Here is a 17,524-nt window from a genome sequence, read left to right on the forward strand (position 1 = left end):
ATGACATGTTTAGCTAGCGGGGCCAGGTTTTAATCTACAGATAAATACCAAAACAAAAACGGCGGAACTACAAGTGACGAGGCGCGATGAGACACCCGGAGGTTTTAGCGGTGTGACAGCAGAGCTCGTTCTCGGATTGGCAGTGGCAAAAGGAGGCCCATGTGGTAGAGAGCGGGCCACAGACTGTAGCACTTTCTAAAGGTCTCACTTGATCATTCGGGCATCTGAATGTTCGCGTAACCTGCTTTGAAAATGCTGCTGGAAGCGTTGGATGGGGACGAAACGGTTGTCTACAGAGCAGCTGCCGGTAAGCACTGAAGGAGGTCAGAGGGAGGCAGCTAGTTGAGCAGGCACTCTTACACACTGATTGCTGCTCTGCGTGTTAGCATGCAGCTAAACAGAGCACACAGCAGGCTAACATTGCCGGCTAATTTGAAGCTCGGTAAAGTCTCTGCGTTTGTATTAGTTAGCCGTGTTGTGTCTCGGGTTATCCAAACGGCGTTTGTCGCCGGGTTCACTCGCTGCCGCCAGAGCGTCTCACCAGCTTCACCGGTTAGTTGGCTTCTACTTATAATTATTATTATTAATGACAGACTAGTTTGGAATTTCACAGCCTTTCATGTGGAGCAGTACCTGGCTGTTACGTAAGGGCTGAACGACTGTGACAGGCGTGAAGGTGGACACACGCAGCGCTCCCTGTTACTGACTGACGGCCGTTAAACTGTGACGGTGTCGCCGCACAGCGTGTCACATGTCGGTGCTGCTGATTCATCTCCAGTAATAATGCATTTTATACTTTTGTAGCTTTAAAATGACAAAGCAAGAGAGAGGCGACATGTTCAGTCAGTCACTGGGAGCGCTTCCTTTGGGACCTCTCAGCTGTGGGAGTTCTTGTTTGGAGGATCCTGAGTTCGCAGTGAGACTTTCCACCATGTTTGGGGCAGTGATGGTTGTGACACTCGCACTGTGCTTGCAGCTCTGCTTCAGTTCTTCAATAACCATAAGACTGTTCCCACCTCAAGCATATGACCCTGTCCTGTGTTCTCTGCATCGGCTCCATTTTTGCACTGATGATCAGCTGCATTCATGTATATACCAATCTGCTCAGCACTTTCAATTTTTATTTTATGTTTCAGTGTTTGTCTTACAGCATGTTTCACACCAAGTACCGCAGCAATTTCCTAATGTTGTAAACCTGCTCAACATTGGCAGTAAAACCCTTTCTGAGCATAGTCTGCTTAGTCTCTCTGAAGCTCTTTGCTGCCAAACAGCCTCTTAGTTTCCCAGCCGTCAATCATAGACTGTACATAAAAGACAGCCATAGCTGCCAGAGCCCTCCACCTTGGAGTCTTTCTAATGTAAAGCTTTGAAAAGTTGCAAACGCTTTAGCCCTAACATGCTAATTAACGCCTGAGGCTTTGCTAAAAATCTCTTGGCAGTGTTCAAGTTTAAGATAAGTAATGATTCGAAGTACTGAAACACTTAGTTTTACAGTGTCGTAGTAACAAAAAAGGGAGCAAAGATGCTTCATTTACCAAAATGTCTCTTCCTCCTCACAGCCTCTGCACAGGTTCAGGTGGAGCCCGTGGGTCGGTGGTTCGAGGCCTACATAAGGAGGAGAAACAGAAATGTGTCGTCTTCCTTCCAGGAGCTGGAGGAAGAGGAGGAGTCCTCAGAAGAGTCTGCAGATGAGGAGTTTCAGCTGGAGGAGTACTCCATGCTCCGAAAACTTGATCCTAAAGACTGGAAGGTATGTGACAATACATCTCAGCTGTTTGCAAAGAGATCCCTGCTTTCACATCGGTACTAAACGGTTCTTCTGTCTTAGAAGACAAACAAATATGGATGAAACATTTTTACTGAAATGTAACAAAAACTGAAATCATCAAAGTTCTGCTGTGATCCTGTTTATTAAAACATGATGGGGAGTTTGTTCAGCTGACCTGAGGGCATGCTCTGTAAGCAAAGTAGAATGTGTTGGGAATTTCAGAGTGAGGTTCCTGACAGCCCTCTCCACTTCCCTGTGATGTGTTTACAGTCTGGAAAAACTATTCAGTTGAACCGGTGATGGTGCGTGTTTTGCAGCACAGCCAGTTTTCCAAAGCCTTCGATACTCACTGTCTGTGGACGCTTATCTTTGGCCGTGTGTGTGTGTTTGATGGATGCACTGACACGCTGCACAGACGTGCTTTAATGATGCCTGAGTCGATGATAATTCACGTTAGCAACTGCTGCTTTGTTTGAATCAGTTAACGGTGTTGTGCTTTCCAAACAGAGGAAAATAATCCAGTTTGATGGATGAACTCTTTACTTTCTGCTGTTTCAGGGCTTTGGGTTTGTTGCACACCAGGCACATGCAGCACGTCATCAGGCCCCGTCAGGGCTGGACTTGCTTTTGCCTCGTTCTCTCAGCGGAGCGTGCATTTCCAGTGTCGTTCATTTAATTGTCTGAGATTAAAATGTGGTTCATCGTGAAGTCCTTTGAGTCATGTTTCTGAAACACACAATTATCCATTTCAAGCTTTTCTGGTTGTGCTTCTCAGTCTGACCTGACGTTTCAGTGGTTACGGTGCCGTGTGCTTACAGCGCAGTAGTGCATCTAATCTGTGAGTCACAGAACATTAGTTTAATGATCTCATGGTGAGGTGTTAACACCTGTGCCAGATCCTGCAGTCAGTGCCACTAAGACTTCGATTCACTGCATTAAGATGAAGCTGAAAAACCCAATCACAGGTGAGTTCTGAAATGCCTCGCAAACTTAAACGGTTTTGGTTCATCGCTACAAACGACAGTGAGCACTTCCTGTAGTGAAATGTATTCCACGTTAAAAATAAAGCGTTAGTTACAAGTAGACGGATACATGTGAAGGCGAGTTTTTTCTTTTGACTTTAGAGTTTATCTGGAACGAAAAGGCCGCACGTGGATTGTAGAAGACGGTGCAGATGTAATGTTTTAAAGTAAACCCATATTTACTGTACGGTGTTGGGACTAAGTGATTATTTGAAGCGGTGATCTGATAACAGGTGTAGCTGTTGGTGCTAACAGAGTCAGGGGAACAGGAACCCTGAGGGACTCCAAAGAGTTTAAGAGCTGCAATAATGTCGTTGAGCGTTACTGTCATGTGACACAGCATACTCTCCTGTAACCTGTCAGAATCAAGATCACTATGCTGTGCTTGGGCTCCCACACCTGAGGTACAAGGCGACACAGAAACAGATCAAAGCTGCCCGTGAGTATGTTCCCACCTACACGCGTGTTTCATGTCTCTGGTTTGTTGTAATGACGCAGTTTGATCCCAAGTCTCTGCCGTTTATCTGCAGACAAATCGATTGTGCTGAAGCACCATCCCGACAAAAGGAAAGCTGCAGGGGAGCAGATCGTGGAAGGAGACAATGACTACTTCACCTGCATCACTAAAGGTACGCAGTGCTGCAACTAATCGTCAACACAGACATTGTTTCTGGAATCTGCTGAACTAACTGACCCACCTGTTGAACCTCAGCTGTGGAAATCTTGTCCGACCCCGTGAAGAGGAGAGCCTTCGACAGTGTAGATCCTACCTTCGACAATTCTGTGCCTTCCAAGAGTGAAGGGAAAGAGAACTTTTTTGAGGGATTTGCTCCCGTTTTTGAGAGAAATGCCAGATGGTCTTCCAAGAAACATGTGCCCAAACTTGGAACCGCGGAGTCCTCTTTTGAAGAAGTGGATAATTTTTACTCTTTTTGGTAAGTGGAAGAGTGAGAGATGCTCCTTTGAATGAAAAAACGAGACAAACACAGGGTAAAGGTTCATTCTTTTCTCTTTGGTTAAAGGTACAACTTTGACTCCTGGAGGGAATTTTCATACTTGGATGAAGAAGAAAAGGAGAAGGCTGAATGGTAAGCTCCCGTCTGCCCTGATGAAGCAGGTGTTAGCCCTCTGTCGTCTAACGCGTCAACTCTCCCCCCGTGTAGTCGTGATGAGAGGAGATGGATTGAAAAGCAGAACCGAGCTTCGAGGGCTCAAAGGAAGAAGGAGGAGATGAACAGAATACGAACACTAGTTGGTACAGTCACACACTTCATTAGCAACACAAAGCCCTGAAGTATTGAGCAAATAGCTGCTGCACGTACAGAGATGGTCTGTAAAAAGAGGCTGCAGTGTGACTCATCGTCTGTCATGCTTCACTGCAGATACTGCCTACGGCTGCGACCCTAGAATAAAGAAATTCAAAGAAGAAGAAAAATCCAGGAAGGAGTCTGAGAAGAAAGCCAAAGCTGAGGCCAAGAAGAGAGAGCAGGAAGAGAAGGAGAGGGTAGGTGTCACTCACGGCGGGGAAGGTCGATTGGCCTAAAGGTGCGACTGTTACGTCCAACGGTAAAGCTAGCAGCATAGAATCATCTCATTGGGTTGGTGCTGTTAGCTGCGACGTTCGTGTTACATTAGCTGCTCCTCTAGTTAGACAAGGTGATTAAAACAATCCATGCTGAGTTTATTCCTGCCAGTGCAGACGTGACAAAGGGAAAATAAATCAATAAATGAAGGAGGGTTACTGCAGGACAAATGTTCACACAGCTTCCTGTCCTGGTTCAGGCGCTGTAATTCCTCCATCCTCTCTGTGACCTGGATCACGAAGGAGCAGCTTAACCTGGAGCTGTTATGAAATTTAAAGAGTGGATAGTGTTCGCTTCTGTTTACCAGAATCTGAGCAGTGGACAGTATTGGACAGTTTGGTTTTCTTATTGTCATGTTTGGACAAAAACACCACTCAGTGCTTCACACTGTGGGTAATACACATATTTCCAGTCAAAGAAGCTTCTTAAAGCTGCTCAGTTCATGCTGTGAGAAGATGTTGAGCTTCAGTTGGTCACAGGCTCAGGTTCTGCGTGTCTGACAGGCCCGGCGGGCGGAGCTGGAGGCAGCTCGGCTGGCAAAGGAGAAGGAGGAAGAGGAAGCCAAGCAGGCCGCCCAGCAGGCCAAGAAAGAGAAGGAGATCCAGAAGAAGGCCATCAAGAAGGAGAGGCAGAAACTCAGGACCATGTGCAAGGTAAGCGCCTACAGTGTCAGACGTGTTTGTGTGCTGCTGCTGCTTGGTGCATTTTCACTATCTGATGCTGTTCCTCTCCACAGAACTGGAACTACTTTGCAGACAACGAGGCTGACAGTGTGAAAATGATGGAGGAAGTGGAGAAACTCTGTGACCGCCTGGAACTAACAAGGTACGAGTCAGTTTTAGCCAAAGGGCCGCCGTCGCCAAAGGGCCGCCGTCGCCAAAGGGCCGCCGTCGCCAAAGGGCGTGATGCTTTTTGTTTTCTTGCTCGACTTTGAAGAAACAAACTGGATTCAGGTTTCCACCATGAGATGATCCTGGATGAGCGTAAAGCTGTTGATAATGTTGGTTACATTTAAACAGCTTACCATATAATGAAAGGAATGACCTGGGATATCATCTGTGAAACATCAGGTCAGGTTTGCTCATCTGCAGCTGAAAGCTTTCAGTGTTGGAGAGGAACCCTTTGCAGCTGCAGGCAGGAGCAGTTCTCTGGCACACAGAAGAGCCTGTGGTTTCATTACAAGTGTGAAGAACTTGGTGGTTTGACATGATGTGCCAAACTACAGGCTTGAATTAAGATTTAGTGTAATTATTATTTCATAAAGCTTCAGCAGTGCATTTGATGAGATGTGACGCATGTGTGTTGTTTCTTTCCAGCCTACAGTCCCTCAATGAAGAGTTGGCTTCGGGCTCTAAAGAGGAGAACAAGGCAGCAGTAGAAAAGCAGGTAGAGGAACTTTTTCTTTGTAGCGCCTCAGGTTTGAAGCCGGAGACCATCAGGAGCCAGCACGTCGACAAACAGGTTGCTGCTGTTTCCTCAGGTGCAGGAGGTGAATGCTCAGCTGCAGAAGGAGAGGGAGGCTGAGATCCAGGCCAGGCAGGCGGCTCGCAGCTCTGAGCAGGCCAGCGGGGGAGCAGGCGGGGGGAAGGGCTGGAACGAAGAGGACCTCCAGCTGCTCATAAAAGCAGTGAACCTGTTCCCTGCTGGAACCAACGCCAGGTGAGCGCTCGGAATTACAGCCGGCGTCAATCGGGGAACTGTGTGTCAATAAAGCTTGTTTCGTGTTTCCTAGGTGGGAGGTTATTGCTGACTATATGAACACGCACTCCACCAGCGGCATGAAGAGGACGGCCAAAGACGTCATCAACAAAGCCAAGAACCTGCAACGACTCGGTAAGCTCACAAAGAAACCTCAGCTTACCACGGTTTTATCTGTAGGCGCATGGATGCTTTGACCTGCTGCTGTTTACGGTCTCATCCACAGATCCGGTGCAGAAAGATGAAATAAATAGAAAAGCATTTGAAAAGTTCAAGAAGGAGCACACATCAGTGCCGCCCTCCATCGACAACGCTGTGCCCTCAGAGAGGTTTGATGGTAAGTGAGGCTGGGGTAGACACACACACCTGATCGATTCTGATTGGCTCCATCACCAAGCAGAATGTCAAAGACGTGCTGTGGATCAAATGTTATCAAGTACGTCTCCTCCCTGTGCTGATCGTGTCAGTAATAGATTACACGCACACGTCAGCGCTTCTGTGAAATGACTGAAACACATTAGCTCACTGCATAAGCACACAGGCTACCACACATCCCAGTGATGCTCGCTGTGATCAAACACGATGTTACAGTGTAACGAGTCGGTGATCTTACTAACATCCTTTGAACTTTAAATATGCCTGTACATTTTCCTGCACCATATCAGAGCCAATTTTACAATAGTTACGGGTCAAAGTATCTCTCAAGATTTTAAGAATAATAAATATCTCTTAAATTGTTTGCAATAATGAAGCATTTCAATATAATGTAGACAAAAACGAAAAATAACACGATAGTTACGGATCAGGACTCCCCGGTCCTTACTGCGCCTGTGCAAAGTTGGACCGTGCAGTACAGGGTACGAGGATACCGCCACCTGCTGACCGAGCGAATGAACCCTATTGTAAACTGAATTAGCGTCAAGCGCGTGTTAAATCTGATTTAGTGACAGTCGAGTGTGTTTATGCTCGTCTGTGAGGAGAGGATTGTTGGAATAGTGATGATGATGTGCGCTGTCACTGTCAGTTGTCAGTAAACACTTCATCTGGCTGATGAATCTTCACGTGACACATTACTAAGTCAGTATTATTAAGTCTGTAAGTAGGCGCCATTCTTTCTATTTTACGGCGCTGTTGCTCAATCGGGGGACGAGAAAAGCATGAATTTGTTTGTAAACGGATTCTCCATTGTTTAAATGTCCCGGGCAGTCGAAAAGCAGGCAGAGCTGCTGAGAAATGCTAAGAGCTAACTGGGCGCTAACCGTGTCACTTAAATACATTAACTCTCGCAATGTTGGCAACGAGAGGAAGTGACGGAAGATTTGCGCATGCGGAGTACTGATCAGGTTTCCGGTACGGATCCGGTAGTGACAGCGTCCAAATTCAGGAACCGCATCCTCCTGTGCCCGCATTTGTAGGCCGATTATGTTACAGCGACACGACAAAGGCTGCACAAATTCGAAGACTCTGACAAACGCGGCCTTCATTTCCCCAGATTTGAAGGATGGGTCAGGTGTATACTTCGTGGCCCACCTATCCCAGAATTCATAGCGTGGCCTTGCCAATTCCAGTTTCCAACAATGGCGGCAGCTAGTTAGTTTTAACTTTCTTTCTGGGTCACAAAATAAACGTTTAACATATTTTCAGGCGAGAATGTAGCTGTGTAAACCTCAAATATCTGCTCAGTTTATCAGGACACCACATATTTTCAAAAGCGCTCCGACGTCTTCGGAGACGTCTGTTACCCACTAGCTCGATAGCTAGCCGGGGGCTAGGCCCACTAGAGCCGTGAGAACACCGGACTCCCGGCAAATCGTCTTCAAATGTTATTGTTTGGCCTTTTTTCAGTATTTTATTTGTTCCTGAGTAAATCGGTTTGGCTGAGATTAAAGTTATAGTTTTTACACAGCTGAATAAACGTCAAGCAGACAGCTGATCATCAGAAGTGTGAGATGCTCCAGAATATACTCCAGTGTCCTGTTATATTTTAGATAGCAAGGAGTTTATTAAACTTCACCGAAACAATCTGCAGATTTCATTAAAATTTAATAAACTATCATCTTGTCTTTATTTTTAGTTAGCACCTTAAACACTTAAAGCTGTAAGCTAATGATAGTTAAATAAGAGCAGATGCTGCTGGTGCAATAAGCTGTACGTTGTACGTCCAATGGATGATGATCTGATTAGTCGACTATCAAAGTAATAGTTTGTGGCGGCCCTAGACCACACCTACTGCAGCTGAGCTGGTCTCTATTTGGGGCACAGCTACTGTAGATGGCTCGTTTTTGTCCCAGTCGTTATTTAGTAGCTGATGTAATGAAAACATTCAGTCGTCAGCTGTGAGCTTTTGAGAGTTCCTGACGATTGTGTTGTCACGTGTGGCCCCTCAGCCTCAGGCAGTGATGGGAATGCTGCCCCCTGGACCACAGAGGAGCAGAAACTTCTAGAACAAGCCCTGAAGACCTACCCGGTCAACACGCCTGAGCGCTGGGAGAAGATCGCAGCTGCTGTGCGTGGACGAAGCAAGAAGGACTGTATGAAGAGGTATAAGGTATGCTGCTGCCGTGGTCTGTGCTCAGAAGGCTCGTGTTTTGCATTAAAGTGTTTTTACTGCAGCGTGAAACTCTGCAGCGACAAACTGAGGAACTAACACGTTTCCTTTTTCCTCTGACAGGAACTGGTGGAGATGGTCAAAGCCAAGAAAGCTGCTCAGGAACAAGTGGCAGCCAAAAATAAAAAATGACAAGAACCACGCGTTAATAGAATCTGTTATTTTAACATTATTGTGTTGGTCTTTATTTTATAATAAAAAGAAGGAAAAAATAACGTGACACGACTTAAATTTTGCATTTGTCCACTTCCTCAGCGTGTCCTGCTCAGCTTCTCATCCAGAACATCCCACTGCGGATCTGGTTGTAGTCGGGCAGCTGTTCGATTGGACCTGAGAACAAACAAACTTATTGCTTATCTGCTTTAACATCAGGCAGAAACACGAGTTTGAACACAGACTGAGTTCCAGAGACGCTCTGATCTTTGACTGACTGCATCGTCACACTTGAAGCTACGCTCACTTCCTGTTTTGGCTCAAGATTTAAACCCAGAGTTCTGATAAACCATTCTTTTCTTTACAGGCGACAGAAAACTGATTAAAATTGTAAATCAGGGCAAAAAGCTAAAACATCAGTCTGCATAGTTCAGCCGTCACAGTGACGATCACTTGCATCACCAGCAGAGTTCAAACTGGGATCCACTCCCCACACTGAGCCGCCGGCTTCCTTTTATCGTACACTCCGAGTTTCGTTAGGTTCAGCCTCTGCAGGCGTCCCGTGTTTGAAAACGTACCGACAGCTGCGATGGCAGGAGCTCTGTTGTAGATGTATTTGGTGCACACGTCCTTTATGGTGCTGGCGTCGATGGCCTGTGGAGAGCCAGAGACAAACATGGTGGGGGATCAGGGCAAAAAGAGCTTTTCAAACATTATTTCAGGTCGTGCTTAAAGACACCGGCTGGGACGTTACCAGATTTACATTGAGGTTTTCTCAGCCTCACACAGTTTATCACTGTGACTCTGTTATTGTTCTGGTCTTACTGCTTTAAATGTAAAGAAACCTGGCCTTATGAAAAAATATACTCTTATGATGCATTTTAACTTTAAATATGGAAGCAGCAAATAAGCACACGTGACGAGTGCCAGAAAGCTCAACGTTCCTGGGATCTCACTTCCTCCTCTGGTTGCAGTTTTTCTACATTCAACAGTCACAAAGGTGGAATTCAGCTGCGACGTTCTGCGACACCACGCGCTAAGGACGCATCAACGTGGAGGTGTTGGAGACGCGACGCAGTCTCACCACTATAATCTGTCTAAACAGGTTACCATGGTTACCAGGTAAATAAAAAGTGAAGTACAGGCCTCAGTTTGAGCTGCAATAACAGAGCCAACCGTAGCTGCTGGATACTAAGAGTACACAGAGTTATGAACTTGTACAAAACGCAGCCCTCAGTTGGATTTCCGGTAACAGTTACTGACAGAGCAGAAGAACCTGTCGACTCACATCAATGCGGGCTTCCAGCTCATGCAGAGGGATCCTGCGACTGTAGCACAGCATCTGTCTGCCGATGTCCTCGCAGATTGGGGTGGATCCTGGAGGAAGCAGATCAACACGTGAAACCAGGCGCCGCACGACTGCACGCTCTACAGTCACGCTGCCTTACCGTCCAGATGCAGCAGCATGTTGGTCTTGAGCAGGTTCTTGGCCCGAGCTACCTCGCTCTCCGTCACACTGGTACAAAGAGAAATCCTGACAGGAAGCAGCGACACACAAGCGTTAAACACGTTCAGTCAGCAGGTTTAACCTTCTTTAAAACTTTGACGACTAAACTGATCTGAGCGCGCTCACCATTCCATTTGAGTAAAGTGCATCATGTCGTTGATGGTGCCGGGTTCACACACCATGTAGAGTCCCCAGAGGCCTGTGTCTGTGTAGCAGGTGTTGAAGGACTGGAAGCTATGGCACAGGTTCCCCTGACAGGCCATCTGAGCCAGCTTACTGGATAGATTCTAAACTCAGAGGACATAGAAACAAACGGTTCGCTGAATAAATGCTGAGCACGTATGTGTGGTCAGTTTTTATTTAAAGATGGCGAAGAAGAGGAAGAGCATTTAGCAGCAGCACAGAGAAAACAACACGTGCCACATCCAAGGTTTCCTCAGTACTCACCACGCCTCCACCAAACGAGCGGTCCCAGTTTCCAATGAGCGTGTTGGCTACCATGAGTGGGATTGTATCGGGGTGAGACCATCCGACAGCCTCCACGGCGATGGCGATGTGAGCGAGTGGCATTTTGTCGTCACGGACTCTGATCTGAAACCGTAACAGAGTCCTGAAGCATTCACCAAATTAAAGCTTTTTTTAATAACTTGAAATGAAACTGCACCAGTTTCACAGTCAACGAATGATAGAAAGCACACAAATACTTAACTGAGGTCTACTGGAAGTAGAGCAGGGCGATATGGCCAAAAATATTTATCACGATATATATTTGAAACTTTGCGATAATGATATAACTGACGATATAATTGATGCGAGACAAAATACACCTCCACAACATTACTAGCACAAAAAGACAACCTTCCATTTATTTTTACGTAAACAAGAAGCTGGTTTTTATGTACATTAAAGCTTTATAAAAATGTAACCGTGCAAATGCAAATTCCTTGCTGAAAGTTTAACCAAAAGGCATTTCCAGTAGAAATGGGCTGACATATCCTGAGCATAACCATGTATAATATCCACTGAAGTTAAAAAGAGGTGCTTTGCAACATTAAACTGCAGTGTGCAGTACGTATTTTTTGGACCATAAGGTGCACGGGATTATAAGGCACATTAAGCGAAACAAAGCAGTCAGATAAATCAAACTTTATTAAACTCATTCTTCTTGCTTCCTCCACTTCTGTACCATTGATTCATTAATGTTGAATTCTCTGCAGCTGCTCTATTCCCATGTTGTTGCAGTATATTAATGACTAACCTCGTATTGTGGATGGATTATCTCAGTTGTTCTCCTGACTGAAGTTTGGTCCGTTTACAGCATACTGCCATGCGATTGCATTTGTTTCTAACCATGAAGAACCTTCACGTTAACTTTTATAAGTGGAAAAGTGTTAGTGTTCGTCCTCCAGCTTCACTGTTTATGTTATGCTAACATAGCTGTGTCGCTAGCGATCACGTAGCACATCATTATATACCAGCTAGCCCAACTTCAGTAACCCTACAAACGTCACTGCTGTTTAGTTTCCTGTCTTCATTTATGTTGGAAGTGATAGCAGAGCTGTACGTTTGATTTTTTTTCAGAAATCTCTCAGTCAGAACATGCTATATCATGCTTAGGTAACTAGCGAAACTAGCGAGCTAACTTCCGCTAGCTTCCTGCTAACTTCTAACTCCGTTAAATGTAATACATTTTGTTTTCATGGATGCCTGGAAGTTAAACTTCATAGTTTCACCTGGTAAAGCAGCAATGCTGATCGTTTTATTAAAGATGAAAGAATTTAGACAGTTTTTAAACTCTCAGTGATGCTGCAGTGTCGTTTGACCTGAAGCATACGGATTTTAGGACCCAGATTACTCCCAGATTTAAGAGTAGGGATGGGTATCGTTTAGGTTTTATCCGATACCGGTGCCAAATCGGTACTTTTGAAACGGTGCCGGTGCTTAAACGGTGCTCGAACCGGTGCTTAAAGAATGGAGAACACAAACTTTGTCCAAAAACCTCTCATGTTCAGCTGTTTTTTTTTTTTTGTAAAAAGATAACAATGTTAGCCTTTTCTGCAGCTATGGGGCATATATGGTATATACTCTTGGCTGGAAGCAGTGCTTAAACAATGGAAAAAACACAAACTTTGTCCAAAAACCTCTCATGTTCAGCTGTTTCCCACTTTTTCTTTGGTCATTTTAGCCTTTTTGGCCAGGGTGAAGGGAGCATCTGCCATCAAACAAGAAGACAGCCGCATGTAGCTATGATGATGTTTGCTAGTTCACCTTACATGCATTAATGTAATAACGTGGTTAGCCTACTCAACGTAAATTACACACGAACAACATGAAGCTACTCACGCAGAGAAGAACGGCTGCTGCTGCATCATCATCCTCATCATTTCTGCTACACTGGCAGGGCTAGGGGCCAGGACTCTATTCTTCGGGTTTTTGGGGGATGTTGCTCCGGGTCCGATAACTGGCAACCCACCCAACGTGCACAGTGTGAGGTCTCGCAGCAAGCTATCAAATACAGCGCATTTCTCGGCTTTAAAAAAAAACACTATGCGTCGCCAGGTGTTTCATCGGATTTGAGGAGTTACCTCCTTTGACAGTATCACAGTATCAGCTTAAAGCACTTGTTGCTGCTGAGTTTGCATATTTTGCTGTGAAGTACAGGCAGACTTTTGACCGCTTCGCCTTGGACATTTTTAATCTGTAGCTCTGCTCTAACTGAACGTACGTACCTGGCCCCGCCTACTATCCTGGGAAACGTAAAATGATTGGCTAGAAGTCTATCACAGCTCAGGGAAAAAAAGCACCGAAATAAAGCACCGAAATGTGCGCTGCTTTTCGGTCTGGTTACTACCGTTTGTCAGAACCGGTGCCATCATGGCACCGGACACCGGTACCCATCCCTATTTAAGAGCATCTTAGTCCGACAAATACGACAATAACGACGGCCGCTTGCATGTTCTGCAAAAAAATGTGCTTTGTCGTGTATCTGACGGACAAACACCAAACCAGTTCCACATCACGGAAGTTGCACCATTTTTACAAACCAATTCTGGTTCATCTGTTTCACTCAACAATCAGCCATGTGCGTATGAAAACAAAGGCACCGCGCATGCGCGTTTTACTCATATTCTATCGCGATATTTCATTTTCCTATCGTTGCCTAACATTATACCAGTATTACCGTGAACGGTATAATATGGCCCAGCCCTAACTGGAAGTATCTACAGTTCTCAGTGCTGTGATACAGGCCGGCAGGAGTTAGTGGGGAACTGTCAACGCTTTTGTTTTGAAGGCAGAGCTGGGTTAAAGAGCAAATCTAATCTGTGAGACGAGCAGCAGACGACAGGATGCATATGTGTATATAGAAACTGAATTCATGACTGTTTTTACACGTCTTTTAAACCACTTTAAATACAACTTGAAAGCAAACTTGTTCTGGTTACTCCTCTAAACGATATCTCACCGTCTCCCCGAGCATGTCCAGCTGCAGTATAATCGTTCATTTCAGGGAATATCCGACACATCTATCGCCTTCTTCATCTAAAAGGTTTCCATTAATGAAAGCCTGATGCCGTGTGAACTAGAAAGCACAGCCTGCATGAACCTGCATGATGCAGTCACACTGGATGATCCAAGTCCGACTGAAAATCTAAACCGTGTGCAGAGGCTTTCCCAGTCTGAATTCATTTGCCTGACTATTGATCTTATTGATCTTAGTCTTTGGCGCCAAAGAAAAACGATTACAGGTCACCAGAGAACTTCAATCTATACATCTAAAAACCACAAACCAGGCGAGAAATTTGGGTGTAGTGATGGATGCAGACCTAAACTTAGAAAAACACATTAAGACAATAACAAAGTCAGCTTACTATCACCTCAAGAATATATCAAGGATAAAATATCTGATGTCTCAACAGGACCTGGAAAAACTAGTCCATGCATTCATCTTTAGTAGGCTTGATTACTGTAACAGCATCTTTACAGGTCTACCTAAAAAATCAGTCAGACAACTACAGCTCATTCAGAACTCTGCTGCTCGAGTCCTCACTAAGACCAAAAAAGTGGACCACATCAGTCCAGCTCTGAGGTCCTTACACTGGCTGCCTGTCCGTCAGAGGATAGACTTTAAAGTTCTGATGCTGGTCTATAAAGCGCTGAATGGTTTAGGACCAAAATACATCAATGACCTCCTGACCCAGTATGAACCATCCAGATCCCTCAGGTCATCTGGATCCGGTCTTTTATCAGTTCCCAGAGTCAGAACCAGACACGGAGAAGCTGCATTCAGCTTTTATGCTCCTTATATCTGGAACAAACTCCCAGAAAGCCTCAGATCAGCTGAAACACTCAGTTTATTTAAATCCAGGTTGAAGACTCACCTGTTCTCAGCTGCATTTGAATAAAGCACCAAATCCACACTTTAAGCTTAAATTTCAAAACTTACATTTAACTACTGATTTTATCTACTGTTCTGATTTTATCTGTTTTGATTTTATATACTGTTGTTTGTTGTTTGTTTGTTAATTAGTTAGTTTGTTTGTTTGCTTGTGTTAATCAATTTTAAATCATGCTTTTTATTTGTTTTTGTTTCTAATGTCTCTGTAAAGCACTTTGAATCACCTTGTTGTTGAATTGTGCTATACAAATAAACTTGCCTTGCCTTGCCTTGCCTTACTGTGATTTGCTTTGATTCCTGGAGAGGTTGTGGTTTGTATGTGCCTCAGAATCTTGTATTGCCTGAGCTAAGTTCTGTTCTGGTTCTTGTGTACTTGTTCTTTTTGTCATTGTCTGTTACTATGAACAAAATCCTAATAAAAATATATTTAAAAAAAATGTGCAGAAACTCGCGTACCATCTGACTAAAGTCATATTCACTTGTAGACCCATCTGAACTAGATTTAAGGCATCTCAAGTAATATGTGTGTTTTAAACATTTTCCAAGACGTGGACATGTCTGAGCCATCACCCTTCATTTGCATCCACCTTAGAGACAACCGTGTTACTCTGATACACTCGATCTCATTCTTTAAATAACACAGTAGCTGCTCTGTGCTGATGTGACGCCCCGTTATGCAGTAGTGAGAAACTAAAGTTAGCCTTACCTCACTTCCTGTGAAATGGCACGGAGGAAGAGCCGGGGCTTCGCCTTGATGTCTGCTGGGAAGTTTTCCAAAGTGATACTTGGCCAAATCGATGAGCTCGTCATGACAGACACCTGATCAGAGAGGGAGCGAGTCCTGGAGATCAGATCAACTTTACTCTGGTTCAGAATTTATTGCATACTTTGAGCAGTGCTCATGCATCAGTGACTGTTTGTTGCAGGTTTACAGAAAATGTTAACGAAACGTGAGCAGAAAACAGCTCTAACCTCCAGCAGCAGCCAACACTATTCTGGGTCCTTTATAGTGAGCGGTGATATACTCCACCAGGTCTCCTCTGTTGATGGTCCTGCGTCACAAACACACAGCAGGAAGCTAAGCTGTGCAGGATGCTTTCAGCAAACCTCAGAGTACTTTGTGTTTTTTAGGTGTTTGGTCTCACTTGATGTTCTCAGTGGGGCCCAGGATGGTTCTTCCCAGCGCTGTGGACTGGTACGCTGTAGCATGCAGATAATCAAAGACCACCTCTTGCAGATTGGTCTCCACTTCCTGCATCTCTCGAAGGATCACCCCTCGCTCCCTCTCGATCTCCGCCTCTCCCAGCGTGCTGTTCTGGATGATGTCAGCCAGAATCTCCACAGCTTTGACACAGAGAGATATTTTATTGTGCTTTAACACATTCCAGGTTTTTCGTTTGAGATGTTGCCATGTAACATTCAGCCCCTCTGCCCTCCCGTACCTCTCGGAAGATCCTTGGAGAAAGCTTTGGCATAGTAAACAGTCTGCTCGCGGGATGTGTAGGCATTGAGGTGAGCCCCCATGTTCTCGATCTCCAACTCCAGATCAAGCTGAGAGCGTTTCCTGGTGCCCTGTCACACATTTATACAGACAAAGTGAACAAAGTCTTGAATGTTACTTTCATTTATAAAGAAACTCTGAAATATTACATTTATGTCATTATTTTGTTATTATACTGCTGTGAACTATTAGAATGCATTCTTCCCTCTCTGCATAGGCCAGATACATTCAAATAAAGACCACTGCTTTAAAAACTTTGCTGCGTAGCTGCCATCTCACCTTAAATGCCATGTGCTCCAGAAAGTGCGCTGTGCCGTTATTTCTCTCGTTCTCATAGCGACTCCCGGCATCTATCCACAAGCCCACCTGGAATAAAGCAGGAATTAATATACGCTTCCACAAACTGCTGCTACTGTACCACAACCCCACATCTCAGCCTGTAGTGGCAAAGCTAGCAGATGCTAACATTTTTTGTCATACCTATTACATTTGGCTGGCTGCTTCACAATGGTTATGGTATTTTAACAACATATTTACGTGCATGTATTAAAGCAGCCTGTTTTAAACTGTTTACTTCCAGCTTACTGTGCAGGTGGGGAGCCCCGAGTCCTCAGATGCCACCCGGAGTCCGTTCTCTAAAGCAGTCACCTTGGTTTCAGGAACATTTAGCGCCACCTGGTGAGCAGCTTGGGTAACCAAGAGTCTGTGCGGTCCAGCAGTGAACTACGGGAGAAGGACAGCCAGTCACCATGACGCTTCAAAACTTAGAGCGTTACGTTTGCTGCTACCAGTCAGCGATAATGAATGAATCTGCCCCATTGGCGGTTCTGTTACACAGGGACATCCAAACATCACAGTAAGAGTTGATCACGTGATAGCTAAGCTAGCTTAAATAGCTGTTCGCAAACAAGCCGGCCATGCGCAGAGCTTTTCCTCTATGACACTGAGCACTGGCAGCTGTCACGGGCATATCAATTAAATGAGAAACTCCAAACATGACTATGAATCAATTCTTCTTACCCTGCTTATCGAATTCTTCTTCAGTAAATGTCTTTGTAAGAAAAATCTCCCAGCAGACGTGAGGCACTGTACGGACATTGCCATATTGTTTATCTGTAACGGTGCCGTTCTGCTGACGCAACATCCGCCGGAGATGACGACTTACTTTTTTCATAGTAGGGAAAAAATATCACAGGATTTGATGACAACCGCACAAAGAAATCTATTCTTACACTCTCCTTAAACCAATAAAAAACAGAGATAAACACACCTGAACAAATAACTTTAT

At 44.9% G+C, this 17,524-nt stretch overlaps 2 protein-coding genes across 2 annotated transcripts; one reads left to right on the forward strand and one right to left on the reverse strand.

Moving 5' to 3' along the window:
• Window positions 1-78: 78 nt before the first annotated feature.
• dnajc2 (DnaJ (Hsp40) homolog, subfamily C, member 2) lies at window positions 79-8,894 on the forward strand. The gene is made up of 16 exons (XM_085252078.1): window positions 79-307; window positions 1,560-1,750; window positions 3,154-3,229; window positions 3,321-3,419; window positions 3,503-3,725; window positions 3,813-3,878; window positions 3,954-4,045; window positions 4,173-4,294; window positions 4,877-5,026; window positions 5,110-5,198; window positions 5,690-5,759; window positions 5,854-6,032; window positions 6,106-6,206; window positions 6,298-6,408; window positions 8,459-8,619; window positions 8,743-8,894. Exons 1-16 carry the CDS (start codon window positions 253-255, stop codon window positions 8,809-8,811), a joined length of 1,854 nt encoding a protein of 617 aa, XP_085108204.1. The 5' UTR covers window positions 79-252; the 3' UTR covers window positions 8,812-8,894.
• Window positions 8,829-17,410, reverse strand: pmpcb (peptidase, mitochondrial processing subunit beta). The gene is made up of 13 exons (XM_085252079.1): window positions 17,257-17,410; window positions 16,822-16,959; window positions 16,516-16,602; window positions 16,178-16,307; window positions 15,881-16,079; window positions 15,708-15,787; window positions 15,442-15,554; window positions 10,787-10,930; window positions 10,466-10,626; window positions 10,281-10,366; window positions 10,121-10,209; window positions 9,411-9,486; window positions 8,829-9,009 (listed from the first exon to the last, which is right to left on the reverse strand). The coding sequence occupies exons 1-13, from the start codon at window positions 17,338-17,340 to the stop codon at window positions 8,945-8,947; spliced, it is 1,452 nt and encodes a 483-aa protein (XP_085108205.1). The 5' UTR covers window positions 17,341-17,410; the 3' UTR covers window positions 8,829-8,944.
• Between the last annotated feature and the right edge of the window lie 114 nt (window positions 17,411-17,524).

Source organism: Mchenga conophoros, linkage group LG17, assembly GCF_057382185.1.
Source record: "Mchenga conophoros isolate Kocher_MC1m ecotype Shallow Benthic linkage group LG17, M_conophoros_male_GT1.1, whole genome shotgun sequence".
Lineage (NCBI taxonomy): Eukaryota > Metazoa > Chordata > Actinopteri > Cichliformes > Cichlidae > Mchenga > Mchenga conophoros.